Source organism: Canis aureus, chromosome 2, assembly GCF_053574225.1.
Source record: "Canis aureus isolate CA01 chromosome 2, VMU_Caureus_v.1.0, whole genome shotgun sequence".
NCBI classification, from domain to species: domain Eukaryota; kingdom Metazoa; phylum Chordata; class Mammalia; order Carnivora; family Canidae; genus Canis; species Canis aureus.
This window is the reverse complement of record NC_135612.1, coordinates 28,649,105-28,667,084: the sequence shown is the minus strand read 5'-3', so window position 1 is coordinate 28,667,084 and position 17,980 is coordinate 28,649,105. Positions and strand designations below refer to the sequence as shown.

At 33.8% G+C, this 17,980-nt stretch overlaps 1 protein-coding gene across 3 annotated transcripts in view; it reads left to right on the top strand.

The window, feature by feature from the left end:
• The window catches only part of SCAMP1 (secretory carrier membrane protein 1), a 120,406-nt gene extending 105,119 nt beyond the window's left edge, over nucleotides 1-15,287 (top strand). For all 3 annotated transcript variants that reach the window (XM_077867228.1, XM_077867226.1, XM_077867221.1), the window contains one exon: nucleotides 12,483-15,287. In XM_077867228.1, coding sequence (XP_077723354.1) covers nucleotides 12,483-12,647 — 165 coding nt within the window. In that variant the 3' untranslated portion in view covers nucleotides 12,648-15,287. The remainder of the gene's footprint in view (nucleotides 1-12,482) is intronic.
• Nucleotides 15,288-17,980: the final 2,693 nt, after the last annotated feature.

Here is a 17,980-nt window from a genome sequence, read left to right as displayed (position 1 = left end):
TTTTCAACATTGAATCCAGAGGGTTTAAAATAACATTGGGGCACCAAAGTATAAACACATGGTAAGCTTTGGATATTTAAGTTGGGAGCAAAGGAAAGAGCTTTAGGCAGGATTTCTAGACTTGGAAAGTAATGACTTCTTGATGTAAATGAAGCCTAGAAAGTGGGTTAAGGTAGTGAGACCAGGTTAGAACACACTGCACATCTGCTGAGGAAAGAATGTGGAGGGAATTTTAACCAGTGGCGATGGTGGAGTATGTGGCACAGACGATTAATACAGTCTGAGTGTGGAGAAAGTGTTTATTCTGCAGCTGCTATGTGCAGCACTCCAAAGTCTTTGACCAGTAGCTTTGCCCCCAATACTTAATTCTTTAAGATCCAGCCCATTAAAGGAAAATTTTTAGTTGTGCTGATTGTATGCCAGGGCTTTCAAAAGAAATACGATTGCTTCCCAAATAAATATATTAATATGGGAATTGTGCAGCATACTCCACTTTGGTTGACATTATTATTATTATTATTATTATTATTATTATTATTATTATTTATTATTTTGCCCCATAATTGAAGAAGTTACCAGTTAACTACTTTTATATGTGTTCACTGTTGGTCAATGCAACACAAGTCCCTGAGCTTCTCTGAATCTCATATTCTAGTGAAATAGGAATTTAGATGAGATGATTTTCTGTATGATTTTATGAAGTAAAATTCATGGGGATAATATAGGCTCAAATATAATTTTGGCTCACATCTCATACTTGTAGTGTCAAGGATTTCTCTTACTGTGGATAGAAATTGAGATCCAGTAAAAATGTCTAATTTTTAATTTTCTTTTTCTACGCTTGCTTAAAACTGGCTTTCCTCTGTGTGTATGTAGCCATAGTTGCTAACCACTAGGGGTCAGGCTCTTCATAAACAGTTAATGCCCTCCAAAAGTTCCCAAATGCACACTTCTTGCCTCTAGAATATTATCACATGTTTTTAGACTACTCTGTGTCTCCAGCCCAGCTAAACATGCTCGGTGGTATATATTTATTTAAATTATAATGAATACAATTTTAAGAATTCTTTTGGCATTCTGAAGCCTTGCATAATTGAGTAAGTAATCATTGCTATATAAAGTGCCCAGTAAATGCTATGGTGTATCTCTGTTTCCTCCTAGTGTCACTTTATGAATGAAATTTGGAAAATTGAAATCCAAGAATATCTATTTCTTCACAGATAAGGGAACAGTTCAGCTCTTGCCTTTCGCAGATAGATTTCTTAAGCTTTCACTTAGGTTGTTTCTAAAAGTTTTTTTTTTTTTTTTTAAGGTCTTCTTTTTATAGTAAACAAATAGAATTGAGTAAATTTTGGACTAAGGGGGAAGTATTTTCAATGGATCATACCAGAGGAATCCAAAAATTTCTTTCTTTTAGTTGGTACTGGTATAGGAGTCAGAATAACTTAGTATGGAAGAGACAGATGATACATAATTTGTATTCCTTTTTAGGACTTTCGTTTTTTAAAGATTTTATTCATTTACTCATGACAGAGAGAGAGAGAGAGAGGCAGGCAGAGACACAGGCAGAGGGAGAAGCGAGCTCCATGCAGGGAGCCCGACATGGGACTCTATCCTAGGTCTCCAGGGTCAGGCCCTGGGCCAAAGGTGGCGCTAAACCACTGAGTCACCGGGGCTGCCCTGACTTACTTTTGAATGATTATTTTTCCCATTAAATTTAAAAACTGTTCATAGACATTTGTGTTCACAGTAATAAAGTAATTAATAACGTAGTTTTTTAAGCATTGCAAGAGAATTTTAGAAGAAAACTTATTTCAGGGGCACCTGGGTACATCAGTCAGTTAAGCATCTGCTTTCGGCTCTTGTGATCCCAGCTGAGTTGACTTCCTCCTCTGCCCCTGCCCCTGCCCCTGCCCCTACTTGTGCTTTCTCTCTTCACTGTCCCTGTGTCTCTCAATCCCTCTCTCAAATAGATAAATACAATCTTAAAAAAAAGAAAAAAACTGATTTCACTTTTTAAAAAAACAAGTTTCCTTAAGTGATTGAAATTTTTTGAAAATGACAGCATATCCATTCTGGAAATACTTTTGTGTGAGAGTACAGAACTTGGGTGTATGAACCAGAATAATGACAAGTCTCATTGATTAGTTAAATTGGTGTTTTGTAGTAATGCTTTGTGAACATATCCTCTTATATTTGGGTAATAGTCTTCTTTAGATTGAAAGTGATACTTTCACTTTCTTTGAAAACCTTTCTTTCTTTCTTTCTTTCTTTCTTTCTTTCTTTCTTTCTTTCTTTCTTTCTTTCTTTCTTTCTTTCTTTCTTTCTTTCTGCTTTATTTGGATCTGGGACAGGATGCGAGTAACTTTTTTTTTATAGTCACAAATAGTATGCTTACTTTGTCTCTCGATCTCTTTCTCTGAATCATCCAGCACTACAAATTTTCCTGATTATGAATCAATTTCATATGATTCACATTGCCTGCATTAAATGTGGGTCCACATGCTTGTTTTCTTCATTCAGAGGACACACAGTAGGTACAGTAATATTTTTGAGACCCTAGAAAAATTGACACTCTGAGCAAGTATTTTATACCCTGTCCTCAAGTGGTATTCTTAGTATGTTCATTTTTTTCTGACTGCCCCCTACTTTTATTTTGTTATTTTCTGTAAGTACTAAGCTTACTTAATACATCCCAAATGAAGATTAGTATGTCTAAATTATTGTAAATCATCTTTACTTAGGCATGTTCAAATTTGTTAGCTCTGGTAGTATTTATAATGCTGTACACATTTTTATCTAATCTTTATATGTTCATTTTTAACAACTTATGTTGAGTGATAATCATATGTAATTTATCCATTTTAAGCACGCAGTTCATTGTTTTTGATATTACATTATTTTTTCAAATTGTGGCAAAATATATATAAAATTTGCCATTTTAATCATCTTTAAGTATACAATTCAGTGGCATTAATTATATTCACTCTGTTATGTAACTGTAACCATTATTTCCCAAACTTTATCATGCCAAGCAGCACTTTGCAGTCATATAGCAATAGCCCTCCATTTCCCCCTACACACTGCTTGGCAAGCTCTAATCTACTTTCTGCCCCCAATGAATTTGCCTATTATAGATATTCCATATAAGTGGAATTTTTGGATATTTTCCTTTTGTGTCTGGATTATTTCACTTAGCATAAAGTTTTTAGGGTTCATCCATGTTGTATGTATCATAATTTCACTCTTTTTTATAGCTAAATATTCTGCACGTATATATTATATTGCTTTTATTAATCTGTGGATGTGTACTTGGGTTGTTTCTACCTTTTGGCTATTGTAAATAATGCTACGCTGAATATTGGTGTACAAGAACCTGTGCTAGTCCCTTTGCTTTGAATTCTTTTGGGTATATACTTAAGACGAATTGCTTGGTAGTCAAATGGTAATTCTATGTTTAGTTTTTTGAGAAACTACCAAACCTTTCTACAGTGGCCATACTGTTTTGCATCCCAATCAGCAATATAGCAATATACTATATTTTACTATATTTATATATTTTATATAGTATATTTTCCAATATACTATGGAAACATATGCTATATTTTCCATAGTATATTTCATACCATCCTAGTAGGTGTGAAATATACTATGATCACTTTTAATTTTTAGTTTTTTTCCAAAACTGAAATTACTTCAATATGGTACATATGATTACATAAAAATTCAGTTTTCACAAATAGATTATACTATCTTCTAAACTTACTCATTACAGTTATTTATATCTAATCATCTGTATAAAATCATATATATTAATATATACTTAAATCATAAAGAAGAGAGAGCACTCAACATTGAAACTTATAATCAATGAAATAAATATAAATTAATATAATAAATATTTATAAATATAAATAAATATAAATAGGCATAGTCATATTTTTAAACAGTATGTTGAGGACATTAAAAATTTTTGTTCTAAATACTTTTTACTTTTTATTAACTGAATTATAGTTGACATACAGTATTATATTCGTTTCAGGTGTACAAATAGTGATTTGACATTTGTAAACATTAGGGGGCTCCTGGGTGGCTCAGTTGGTTAAATACTGAACTCTTGATTTTGGCTTAGGTCATGATTTTCAGGGTTGTGAGTTTGAGCCCCCCACACTGGGCTCCGAACTGGATGTGATGCCTACTTAAGATTATCTTCCATGGAGATCCCTGGGTGGCTCAGCGGTTAAGCTCCTGCCTTTGGCCCAGGGCGTGATCCTGGAGTCCCCGGTGGGATTGAGTCCTGCATCGGGGTCTCTGCATGGAGCCTGCTTTTCCCTTTGCCTGTGTCTCTGCCTCTCTCTCTCTCCGTGTCTCTCATGAATAAATAAATAAATAAAGTCTTTTTTTAAAAAAGGTAAATATTATGAAGTACTTTCCATGATAAGTATCGTTACCCTCTGTCAGCATACAAAGTTACACATACTTATTTTGTGACTGGAAATTTGTACCCTTAATCCCCTTCATGTATTTTGCCCATCCTTTCACTTCTGTACCACCTCTCCCAGGACCCCAGCAACCATCAATTTGTTCTCTGTATTTATGAGTCTCTGTTTTTTTTTTGTTGTTTGCTCATGTATTTTGTTTTTTAGATTCTGCATGTAAGTGAAATCATATGGCATTTGTCTTTCTCTGACTTAATTCATTTAGCATAATACCTTCTGGGTTCATCCATGTTGTTGAAAATGGCAAGATTGCAATCTTCTCTTGACTGAGTAATATTACATTGTGTTTTTATATATATATATATCTCACATCTTTATTCATTTATCAGCAGATACTTAGATTTCTTTTATATCTTGGCTATTGTAAATAATATGCAACAAACATAGGCATGCATATATCTTTTCAAATTTTGGGGTAAACAACCAGAAGTGGAATGACTGTCAGTATCATACGGTACTTCTATTTTTAGTTTTTTGAGGAATCTCCATACTGTTTTCCGTAGTTGCTATACCAGTTTACATGCCTACCAACAGCGCAGGAAGGTTCCCTTTTCCCCACATTTTTGCGAACACTTGTTATGTCTTGTCTTTTTGAGGATAGCCATTTTGACTGGTGTGAAGTGGTATCTCATTGTGGTTTTGATTTGCATTTCCCTGACGATTAGTGATATTGAACATCTTTTCACATAGCTGTTGGCTATTTGTATGTTGTCTTTGGGAAAATGTCTATTCAAGTTCTTCCCATTTTTTAATTGTTATTTGGTTTTTTTTAAATTTTTATTTATTTATGATAGAGAGAGAGAGAGAGAGAGAGAGGCAGGCAGAGACATAGGCAGAGGGAGAAGCAGGCTCCATGCACCGGGAGCCCGACGTGGGATTCGATCCCGGGTCTCCAGGATAGCACCTTGGGCCAAAGGCAGGCGCCAAACCGCTGCGCCACCCAGGGATCCCTGTTATTTGGTTTTTTAAGTTGTATTGATTCTTTATATATTTTGGATATTAGTCTCTTATCATTTGTATCACTTGCACATATCTTCTCCCATTCAGTATGTATTACCTTTTCATTTTGTTGATGGTTTCCTTCACTGGCAAAAAGCTTTTTAGTTTGATGTAGTCCCAGTTGTTTGTTTTTGCTTTTGTTACACTTGTATGAGGAGATATATCCAAAAAAATATAGCTAAAATTAATGTCCAAGAGTTTACTGCCTATGTTTTCTTTTAGGAGTTTTATGGCTTCAAGTCTTACATTATGTGTTTAATCTATTTTGAATTTATTTTTATGTATGGTCCAGTTTCATTCTTATGTATATAGCTGTCCAGTTTTCCCAGTACCATTTATTGAAGAGAAGGTCTTTCCCTCCCTGTATATTCTTAACCTTTGTCACAGATTAATTAAGCGTATAAGAATGGGTTTATTTCTAGGCTCTGTATGATGTTCCATTATTCTGTGTGTCTCTCTTTGTGCCAGTATTGTACTGTTTTGATTACCATAGGTTTGTAGTAGAGCTTGAATCTGGAATTGTGATACTCTTGGCTTTGTTGTTCTTTGTCAAGATTGCTTTGGCTATTTGGGGTCTTTTGTGGTTCTGTATAAATTTTAGGATTATTCTAGTTTTCTGAAAAATTCTGAGATTGCATTAAATCTGTAAATTACTTTGGAAAGTTTGAGTATTTTAACAATATTCTTTGACTCCATGAGCATGATATATCTTTCCATTAGTTTGTATCATAATCAGTTCATTTCATCAGTGTTTTATAGTTTTTATTATATGGGTCTTTTACTTCCTTGGTTAAGTTTATTCCTATGTATTTCTTCTTCTTTTTTTGATGTATTTGTAAATGGATTACTTTCATAATTCTCTTTCTTCTAGTTTATTGTTAGTGTATAGATTTCTGTATATTAATTTTCCGTCTTGCAACTTTACCGAATTCAGTTTTTTTGACGGAATCTTTAGGAATATTATCATGTTATCTGTGAATAGTGACAGAGTTAATTTCTTCCTTACTGATGTGGATGCCTTTTTTTTTCCCTTGTCTGATTTTTGTGACTAAGACTTTCAGTACCATGTTGAATAAAAAAAGGCAGGAGTGGACATTCTTGTCTTGTTCCTCATCTTAGAGGAAAAGCTTTCACTTTTTCATCACTGAGTATGTTAGCTGAGGGTTTGTCATATATGGACTTTATCATGTTGAAGTATGCTTTCTCTTTACCCACTTTGTTGAGAGTTTTTATCATGAAGCTGAATTTTGTGAAGTGATTTTTCTACATCTATTGAGATGATGATGTGATTCTTAATCATTCATTTTGCTAATCTGGTGTATCATGTTGATTGATTTGAAGACCTTGAACCATGTTTCATCTCTAGAATAAATCTCACTTGATCATGGTGAATAATCCTTTAAATGTATTGTTGAATTTGGTTTGCTAATTATTTTGAGGATTGTTGCATATGTGTTCATCAGGGATATTGGCCTGGAATTAATTAATTAATTAATTTTCTTTCTTTCTTTCTTTCTTTCTTTCCTTTCTTCTTTCCCTCTTTCATTCTTTCTCTCTCTCTTCCTTTCTCTTTCTTCCTTTCTCTTTCTCCCTTCCCTTCCCTTTTTCCTTCCCTTCCCTTTTTCCTTCTCTTCCCTTTTTCCTTCCCTTCCCTTTTTCCTCCCCTTCCCTTTTTCCTCCCCTTCCCTTTTTCCTTCCCTTCCCTTTTTCCTTCCCTTCCCTTTTTCCTTCCCTTTCCTTTTTCCTTTCCTTTCCCTTCCTTTTTCCTTTCCTTTCCTTTTTCCTTTCCTTTCCTGTTTCCTTTCCTTTCTCCTTTCCTTTCTCCTTTCCTTTCTCCCTTTCCTTTTTCAGTGTCTTTGATTTGGGATACTAAATGAGTAATGCTGGCCTCATAGAATGAATGTGGAAGCATTTCTTCTCCTCAATCTTTTGGACTAGTTTGAGAAGAATAGGTATTAATTAGCTGTTCTTTAAATGTTTGGTAAAACTCACCAGTGAAGCCACCCAGTCCTCAACTTTTGTTCGTTGGGAGTTTTTTGTGTTATTGATTCAGTTTCGTTACTAGTACTTAGTCTGTTCAGATTTTCTGTTTATTCCTGATTTAGTCTTGGAAGGTTTGTATGTTTTTAGGAATTTATCCATTTCATCTGGGTTGTCCAGTTTGTTGATATATAATTTTTCATAGTAGTCTCTTGTAATCCTTTGTATTTCTGTAGTGTTGGATATAATTTGTCCTTTTTTATTTCGGATTTTGAGTCCTCTTTTTTTTGCTTGATGTATCTGTAAAGATTTATCTATCAATTTTGTTTATCTTTTAAAAGAACTGGTTTTTAGTTTCATTAATTTTTTTTTCTGTTTTTGTCTCTACTTTGTCTATTTCCATTATGATTTTTATTATGTCTTTGCTTCTACTTACAGTGGGTGTTGTTTGGTTGGTTTTTAGTACCTTTAGGTGTAAGGTTAGATTGTTTGAGATTATTCTAGTTTCCTGGAGGTTGCTCATATTGCTTTAAACTTTTTTCTGAGGTCGTCTTTTGCTTTGTCTCAAAGATTTTGGACGGGTTTCCATTTTCATTTGTCCAAATGTATTTATTTCCCCTCTTTGATGCCTTTGTTGGCCCATTGGTTGTTTGGTAACCTGTTGTTTAGCCTCTTTGTATTTGTGTTTTTGTCTAGTTTTTTCCTTGTAATTGATTTTAGTTTAATATCATTGTGGTCAGGAAAGATACTCAATGTAATTTTAGTCTTCTTAAATTTATGGAGTTTAATGGCTTAGTATGTGATCTGTCCTGGACAGTGTTCCATGTGTAGTTTAAAAGAATGTGTGTTCTGCTGTTTTTGATGTGGTGTTCTGTGTATGTCTATTAAGTCCATTTAGCCTAATGTGTCCTTCAAAGCCACTCCTTCCTTGATTGATTGATTGATTTTCTGCCTGAATGATCCTATCTATTGGTGTCAGTTTAAAGTTCCCTGGTTATGTTCACTTTTAAAACAACCTGTAAAGTAATTATAAACTAAGCAATTTACTTTGTTACACAGATACAGTCTGCTAGAGCATTTGGGCCATTTGTTTAATCCCTAATAGAGGGCAGCCCGGGTGGCTCAGTGGTTTAGTACCTACCTTCAGCCCAGGGCATGATCCTGGAGACCCGGGATCGAGTCCCACATTGGGCTCACTGAATAAAAATATATGTATATATGGAATGGATCCCAAGCAGGGTTCAAAAAAAAATTTTTTTTTAAATTTTACTTATTTATTCATGAGAGACACAGAGAGGAAGAAAGGCAGAGACGCAGGCAGAGGGAGAAGCAGGCTCCATGCAGGGAGCCCGACGTCTCCAGGATCACGCGCTGGGCTGAAGGCAGGCGCTAAACCGCTGAGCCACCCAGATATCCCAGGGATCAAAAAAAAAAAAAAAAGGAAAAAGTCCCTAATAGATAAACAATTAATTATATAGTGGCTTCTACAACAAGTCACTATGCCCTATTGTTGTTGTTTTAAAGTAAGCTCTACACCCAGTATGGAGCTTGAACTCGTGATCCCAAGATCAAAAGTTGCATGCTCGGGCAGCCCAGGTGGCTCAGTGGTTTAGTGCCACCTTTAGCCCAGGGCCTGACCTGGGAGACCCGGGATCGAGTCCTGTGTTGGGCTCCCTGCATGGAGCCTGCTTCTCCCTCTGCCTGTGTCTCTGCCTCTCTATCTGTCTCTCATGAATAAATAAATAAAATTAAATTTAAAAAGAGTTAAAAAAAATATATATATATAAGAGTTGCATGCTCTGGGACAGAGCAAGACAGGTACCTTAGCAAGTTACTATGTCTATCTAATGGGATATAACAATGAGTGGAAATGTATACCTACAAACCCTACAAATGAAAAAAGCATGGTATATATCCATAAAAGATGTACAAGGTATTGGAGGTGCTCACAATAGGGAGAGCCACAACTTGGTCAGGCAGAAAGAGGACAGCAGTATATGAGATAGGCCTTAAAAGATGAGTGGGATTTCAATAGTGTGAAACTAGAGTATTAATCAGGAGGTTACAGAAGAGGTATCTGACCCAGATCTATAGACAGTTCACAGATGGCTTATAGGAAATGTTTAATTGAAAATGTTAGGCTAAGAGATCCATAAGTTTTTTTTAAAAAATTCAAAAATCAAAAAAAAAAAAAAACCTCAAAAATCGAAATTTCAAAAATTCATCTTTGTTTTTTTCCCCAGTTTTAAAAAAGTTAAAATAATTTTGGTATAACAGGCATCTTATACTAATAAAAGCATCATTTCTTGAAATTGTATTCTTTAAGCTTTAATGGAAATACATGTTTGGGATTATTTTGTTTAAGTACTGTACCATGGTTCTTTACTTTCCATAGTATATAGTATATAATTTTTGTGTCATATAACAGCACAGTATACACTGATATATTTTTGAAGATACATTAAGAAAGCAAGATTCCTTCTGGAGCTGTATCTTGGCTGTGACACTTCTACAGTTTTTAAAAAATTAATTTTAATTTTTATTACATTTTACATATTAAATATTTACATAATTCTCATTTGATCCTTAGAAAAACTCTGCGAGACAGGGCAACAAATACTTGTTTCAGGGGAAGTAAACTTGAGGTTTTTTTTTTTTTTTTTTTTTAAGATTTATTAATTTGAGAGAGAAACAGTGAAAGAGAGAACATGAGAGTGGGGAGGATCAGAGGGAGAAGCAGACTCCTTGGTGAGTGAGGAGCCCTGGGGTTTTAATCCTGGGACTCTGTGATCATGACCCAAGCCAAAGGCAGATGCCCGACTGACTGAGCCACCCAGGTGTTCTAAACTTGAGGTTTCGAGTGGTGACCAGCTGGGTAGAAAGTAGAGTAAGTAGATACCAAATCTAGTGTTCTTTCTGTTGTTGCTCCTAGAACAAAATATTTAGGTTAATGCAATATTTATAACTGGAAGAGATAGCAAGTATTTAAGCTGTCTACTTTTTAAAAATTGTAATATTTTATTGTAAAGCTTTGTCCTTGATTTCATAAGGAATATGAGCTATCAATAGATACCACTCTGAAACACAGCAGGGAAATGATGGGCTTTTCAAGATAGTGATACTTAAAATTAGCCTGTCATGTTGGAGCACTGATCAAAGAATCATTCTTTTCACATGGATCTAATGGGTTTCATACAGTATTTGAGCATTATGCACTGAATACATATGTAATCTTTTCCCTCTAGGTGGCTCTCTGAGTCTATATAGATTTGTACTATTGAGTACTGTGTACACACCTACCTTTATTTTGCCTACCTGCTTTGTGAGACTATGCATTACATTTTAATGTTCAGTTAACCAACATGTGAAAAAGTCATTTTCTCATCATTGTCTCAAAGTATTAAAAGAATTAAATTATGATAGGGCTCTAGTACTAGAAGAATAGAACTTTAGGGTTTACCTAAAGTGTACTTGTTAGCACTCTCTTCCTCTCCCTGACCCTTTTTACACTTTGTTCCACTATAAAATGACATTTGCTTTCGCCACTGTGTTAGAAGAAATCAGGGCTGTTGGAGTATTTTTATCTTCACCCTGGGCAGCTCTTCATTCCTTAATGTGGCTTTCTTCCCTAGGCATCTGTGAAAAGTCTCTGGCTTTTCCCGTTTCTCTTTTAATTATTCCTTGTTGTTGTGGGTATCTCTTAAATACTGGTATCTTAACAGTCTTTGGTACTTGACCCTTTTTTTTTCCTCCATGGACCATTTCATTTATGTTAGAGTTGCAGCTACCATTGCTGTGCCATTGCTTTTCAAGTCCGTTTCCTGCCCATTCCTCCGTTGAGCTCCAGACTAAATCTTCAGCTGCCTGCTGTAGCAGGTCTAGAGCAGGTATCCAGTAGACATTTGTGGAATATATGAATATTTAGAACTTAGCATCTCATTTCCCCTCTAAACCAACCTATATTTTCTATTCTGTCTTCTTGAAACAACTTCCCAGTATCCAAGCTTGACTTAAAAATCTTTGACACATTCTACTTTTCCTTACTCCATATTTATTCCACAAGTAATCAGTCTCTACCTATACAGGACTGGGAAGAAGACTGACTTCGGTGCACTGTCCCAATCTTCCAGATCTGCTTTGATTGCATTCAAGGCCGACTTTATTTAGACCTCATCAAAATGTAGTAGAAGTTCCCTTTCTATCTCTTCCTCCCTCCCCCTAAGTTTGTAAGCATGTAATAAATAAACATCTAATTTGTTTTATTACTTCTTTTCTCAAATGTGTATTAAATTGGCTGATGTTATGTATTGGTGCACTTCATAGTTTATGCATCTTGAAACTTATGCTAATAGAGTTATTTTTGAACCTTGCTCTTGCAAACAAATCCCAAAGATTTAAGTGATAAATCAGTATGGGTTGACAGTTCCCAAAACTTTTCCTTTGTAAATCCTTTAGGACTTGACCATACACAAAAAGTAAAATGGTATATGGAGTGAGAGAGGATAGCAGCAGCATCTCTAAGAATATAAATAGTATTTGGTACATTAAATGATAAAATGATAGCATTTGATTATAATAAGGTTAGTGGTTTATATGTAGCCAACATAGAAATAGATAAGGTATTATTCTCTCCGAATTGTCTAAGGTAGTCAATTAATATATCAAAGTCTGAATATCTCTTCTTATATTTAAACCATTCTCTGTAATAAATAAGTAGGAACAGCAGGAAACATAGCCTTTTGCTTTTGGTTAAGAAGTTTTTACAGTTGGTTTAGCATAAACATAAGTATCTCTTGTGCTTTGGAGATAAAATGGAAGTGTCTTTGTTAGGAAAATATTTAAATACAAGATTGTGTACTGGTGTCATGGCTGATGTTCTTGACCTTAGGAATCATGGCTACAGTCTATTTTATCTCTGCGTAAAATTGAGATTAATTGAAGAGTTGCTGAAAATGAATGTATAGATTACCACTTACTTTGTCCCACTTTTTTGTGCCTCCATAGGTACACGGACTATACCGCACAACAGGTGCTAGTTTTGAGAAAGCCCAACAAGAATTTGCAACAGGTGTGATGTCCAACAAAACTGTCCAGACTGCAGCTGCAAATGCAGCTTCAAGTGCAGCAACTAGTGCAGCCCAGAATGCTTTCAAGGGTAACCAGATTTAGAGAACCCTCCAACAATACACTGGTATCTTCTGACTGTACTTTTTCTCCAGTTACTGTATTCTATAAATATTTTTATGTTCAAAACACAGTACACATGGCATGTATATTTCCTGTTCACTTGTGCATGGGCTAAAACCAGAAAAACTTCCTTGTCTTATTATTTACCTAGCAGTTTAATATTTTGGCGCCCCCTGCAGAAAAAAATATCACATGCTAAATAAATATTCTCCATATTTTTTGGGGGATGAATGTTCAGCAAATTATTTCAGTGGTGACACACTGAAATTAATATGATACTTATGATTAAAAATGCATTTAGTACTAGCTGCAGTCTTTCTTTCAAGAATCTTAGACTTAAAGGATTACATATTGGAGCATTAAGATGATACTTCATTCTGTTTTCCACATTTATATTGGAAGAAATAGGCCATCAGGGACTTAGGGGTGTTAAAATTGGCTTGCTTTTTAGCAGTTTTAGTCACCAGTGAAGAGCCTGTGTGCATTTTGTAGTAGATCATGTAAATTTATCCTTTTATTTTTGTTCCTTTTTTTCTTTTTAGAGTAGTTGATATTTTGATATCAATCTCTGATCTTGCATGGGCACCACATTTCTTAAAAGAATTAGTATTTTGGCTTCTGCACTGCTTATGGTTTTAAGATTAGGGAGTTGCTGGTAGAATCAAAGAAGTGGTTTTCTGCAATAGTTTCTTTTAAATAAAAATTTATTGGGATGCAATTTGAGAACATAATATGCAGTGCATTATCCAAAAAAGGGTAGATAATCAATGGAATAGAATATAGTGATGATAATACTGTTTTTTTTTTTTTTTTAATTTTCAGTATTCGTTTCATAGTAGAATATTACTGTATGGAAACTTTGGTATATTCTTGTGGCTACTCATTTTAACTGAATTGAGATTGTGTTTGGCAGCTCTTTTTTGGGGAGTGTGTGTGTAATTTTTAACAGAGGCATTAAAGTCTAGACTAACTCCTTGTCCAAAAAGAACATACAGTATTTCAGGGATTTTTCTTTTAGCCTCTCAGCTGTAGTGGAATTAAAAATAAAAAGACGCTGTTGTTTCACATATACTTGAATCCCTAATGCACTTCAGTCTTTCAATTTTTGAGACAGACTGAATACATTAAAATTTTTCAGCAATAGAAAAAATATTTAACCTGCACCCAGCAAGAAAATACAAATACAGTTAAACGCATTAATTATAAATATAACCACATTAAAATTGTTACTATGCAGCATAGCATTTCATTCTTAAGGTATACTTGGTTTGAAACTTTAAATCATTTTTAATAGTGATTAAATGACCCAAAGACATTTGTAAAGTCATTATATACTATGTTTTGGGAGTTGTTAGCTAATTTACGATTGCAGAATAATCAGTGATTTCTTCAACTTGACTTTAAGTAAGGATAGTCTATTGGATTATATTATTTGAGACTGCAGATCCTTTCTAAAAAGAATCAAATGGGCACATAAATGGTTAAGTCACTTTCATTCTTTTCCCCAAATCTGGAGATAAATGAATTTCATATTGGGGGTGGGATGATGAGTTCTCACTATGAGGGAAGCTTTGGTTCATCTAGATAGTGTTTACATTTGATTTAGTTGGGATATATTGAAGTAATATACTTGGAAGATATTTCCTTTATTCTGATTAAAATAGGATTTAGAATATGAATTTAAAGCTGTTTTTATGAATATTTCTGATCAGTGATAATCTCCCTACTTTCTCAAACAAATAAGCCAGTTCAAGTTTTTCAGATTCTATAATCTTACTGAAAATCTGTTTTATCACAGTGTGCTTTATGAGTGTGTATTTAACAGACATTCAAAACATTAACCACAAAATACAATGCTTATGTTCATCATTAATTTATATTTCAAGTCCATTTCTTTTTTTCTTTCAACTACAAATGAATATAGAGACTTGAGAAATACTGAGATACTTTCCTTCAAGAATAGGAGGGCTTCTCTCTGTCTTGCAGAAATCCCCAAAGGTGGCTTTGTTAAATAGCAAATAATTAAAACCAACAGTACCTTTTTGTGTGTGGGTGGGGAAGATGTTTTAAAATCCAGTTTCTTGGGTTAATACAAGCTTATGAGAGAATTGTTTTTTAAAAACATAAATGTGCATTAAAATGATGGCAATACTAACAGTTTGATAAGGCATAGGGATTTTAAATTCTTAATATTCACTGTTCTTCTAACAATAGTAAATGGTCACATTTTCCAGCAAGAGATTGACATTTGTTAATTTTTTATATTTAATACTAACATGACCCAGTATCATAGTCATGAAATGGTCTTCATTGTTGTAAGCATTCGTGTCCTTTTTCAGTTTGCAATATATTAGGTTGTGGCTGTTTTATTTCAAACTAAAATTTGAACACTGGAAAATGATTGCTCAGTGATTTGTAATTTGGGACTTGGATTATTTATCTAGGGATGTTTGTATATTTTGTCAATGAATAATACTGCGCTGCCATCATAGTGAGCGTCATGGTTCTATATAAATGCTCTCCATCTGTCCCTCTAATGTTGCATGTTTTCAGTGGTTTGGAAGTTTTGTATATTTATTGTATTAACACAGAGTGTCATAAAATAAAATGCTGTTTACTGGATGTTAGTTTGTCTAATTTTAAAAACCTATATTAGCATTTCAGAGTTAGAGATTATGCTGTGGGTTTAATGTATATAGAAATTTCACCTTTGATTTTTAAAGAGTCTGTATAGCTCTATCATGTGCTGAATAAAATAAATAATATAAAAGACTTCATTTAAAACTGAACAGCATAAAATGACATTTTTTTTTATTAGACCTTTTAGGTGGTGGAACATGAGCTTCCCTCATATATTTTGATCACTTTAAGGTGAAAATATACATATTATCTAGAAGTTTGGGAGGTTCAAACTGGAAAACCTGTTTTGTGGCTCAGGTTTTTCCTTGGGGGTTAAAATGGATGCTCTGTACTAGTATTGTATTGATTAGCTTAGACTTGTGTTCTAGTTCCTAACCTAGCTACCTGTCATTGTGTTTTATGTACCGATGAGAGTACCTATTTGTGTATTGTTGGATTTTTCACTTGGTTATCTAAAGAGGATGTAAAAATCTTAAATGTTCATGTGAATCTTATTTTAAGAAATACTGTTAAGTTAAAATAGGAACAGCATTTAAAATTTTCTGGGTGTTATCTAAACAGTGAGTGGATTTTAATTGGATATATCTTCTGTAAATCATGTTGAGCTAATATATGATTTACATTTCCAGGGAATCTGTTAAATTGAGTTTATTAGTTTCTGTAATTTATTTGTACTAGCATAATACTTTTATACTTACTGCTATATCTTTTTCTGAAAATGCTGACATATTAGCATTTAATTTTATGCCTTTATTGGTAAAAATCTATGTTTAGACTGTTTATATGAGAGTTTGTTACAGTTTTGCACATTTTTCCCCTGTTACAATTACCGTGGCCGTCAGACACCATTTCACTGTATTTCCTTCCATTTTTCCTTTAAGAAAAATGTGTAGAGAGATTTTTTGATTCTATGTGATTAAGACCTTTAGAAGTGAAATAAAAGTAGTTAATGTAAAAATAATTGATGGTTAAGAATTTAAAAAATGCCTTACTTTGATAGATTTTCAAGTACCATAATATACATTTATTTAGAGTAGAATAATATATTGTAAAACATTAGCGTTGTTTTAAATACTTGTTTATTAAACTAAAAAGTTAAATCTCAATGGTCAATATTTTAGAAAGTGAAGTATTTCCACTAGAATTTTCGGATACACTTTATAAAACTGCATGCTATTTGTATTGACGATTGTTTGCAAACCTTACTTTAGGGCCTTATCACAGTACATAGAGAGCTAGAAAGAAATCTGTAGAAATTTTCTAAGCCAGACGTTGCCACCAATCTATACTAGGTAATTAGTATATTTTTAATTTAAAGATTAATTTAATTTAAAGATTAATTTAAAAATTTAATTTAATTTAAATCTTTAAAGATTCTGGGAAAATAGGGAAAGACTCTTCTCTAGTGTTCTTACCCTTTGTGTTGGTTTCATATTTATAGTTTAACTTTGTGGTTTTGGTAAGACAAAGCCTTCAATGTGTAAAATTTTCTTTAGCACTCTTTATGTTTTCAAATGGCAAGGGAGATGGGAGCCACCATGGAGCAGTGCAGTGAGTGTTAAATTTTATGTTTATCTAAATCGATTTGTTTTTCAGCTTACTTTTCTTTAATTTATTTTAAGTTTTCTTTAATTTTTATTTTTTTATTCAGTGATCACTACAACTCATGTGGGGCTTGAATTTAGGAGCCCGAGATTAAGAGTTGCATGCTCTGCAGACTGAGCCAGCCAGGCAACCCATCAGCTATCTTTATGGCTAATTGGTGTAGTTAAAACCTTCCTGCCACTAAAACCAATTTTATCTTTTCTCCAATAGGACATCCTCTTCAACCTAGTAAGATTTCATACACTTGTATAAGATTACCATGAAATTATTTTCTCTACAGTTACAATTTGTAGAATCATAGTATGGAAATTTTATTTTTTAATTCTTTAGTTGTTGATAGCCCTTACATGTAATCCTAGAATTCTTCCAGAACTCATTTAATATTTTGTAGGCCAGTGATTCTCAGGATAAATTCTAGTTGTGAGTAGTTGTTACAGGTGGCAGTTTATAGTATTCTTCAGCTATTTCTTCATCCCCAAATCACTGTCTTTTATCTGGTCATCATAGTATTTTCTGTAGTATGATACTCCACACAAAAACTCAGTCCAAAAAAAAAAAAACAAAAAAAAACTCAGTCCACTGGTCATACACATTCCTCAAACTAATTGTTACTAGTTTGCAAGTCACATATACCTGTTAGAGGACAATTGGAAAACAATCAATGAGAAAAAAAATAATATATAATTCTATCATTTAGGGATATCACTGCTAATGTTTTACTGTATTTTACCATCCTTTTTCTATGCATAATTTTTTAGAAATAAGGGATATAAACAGTGTGGATATTTTTGTATATTTCTTTATTGGAGTTCGATTTGTCAACATATAGCATAACACCCAGTGCTCATCCCGCCAAGTAACCCCCTCAGTGCCTGTCACCCAGTCACCCCATTCCCCCGCCCACCTCCCCTTTCACTACCCCTTGTTCATTTCCCAGAGTTAGGTGTCTCTCATGTGCTGTCTCCCTCTGTGATATTTCCCACTCATTTTCTCTCCTTTCCCCTTTAATCCCTTTCACTATTTTTTATATTCCCCAAATGAATGAGACCATACAATGTTTGTCCTTCTCC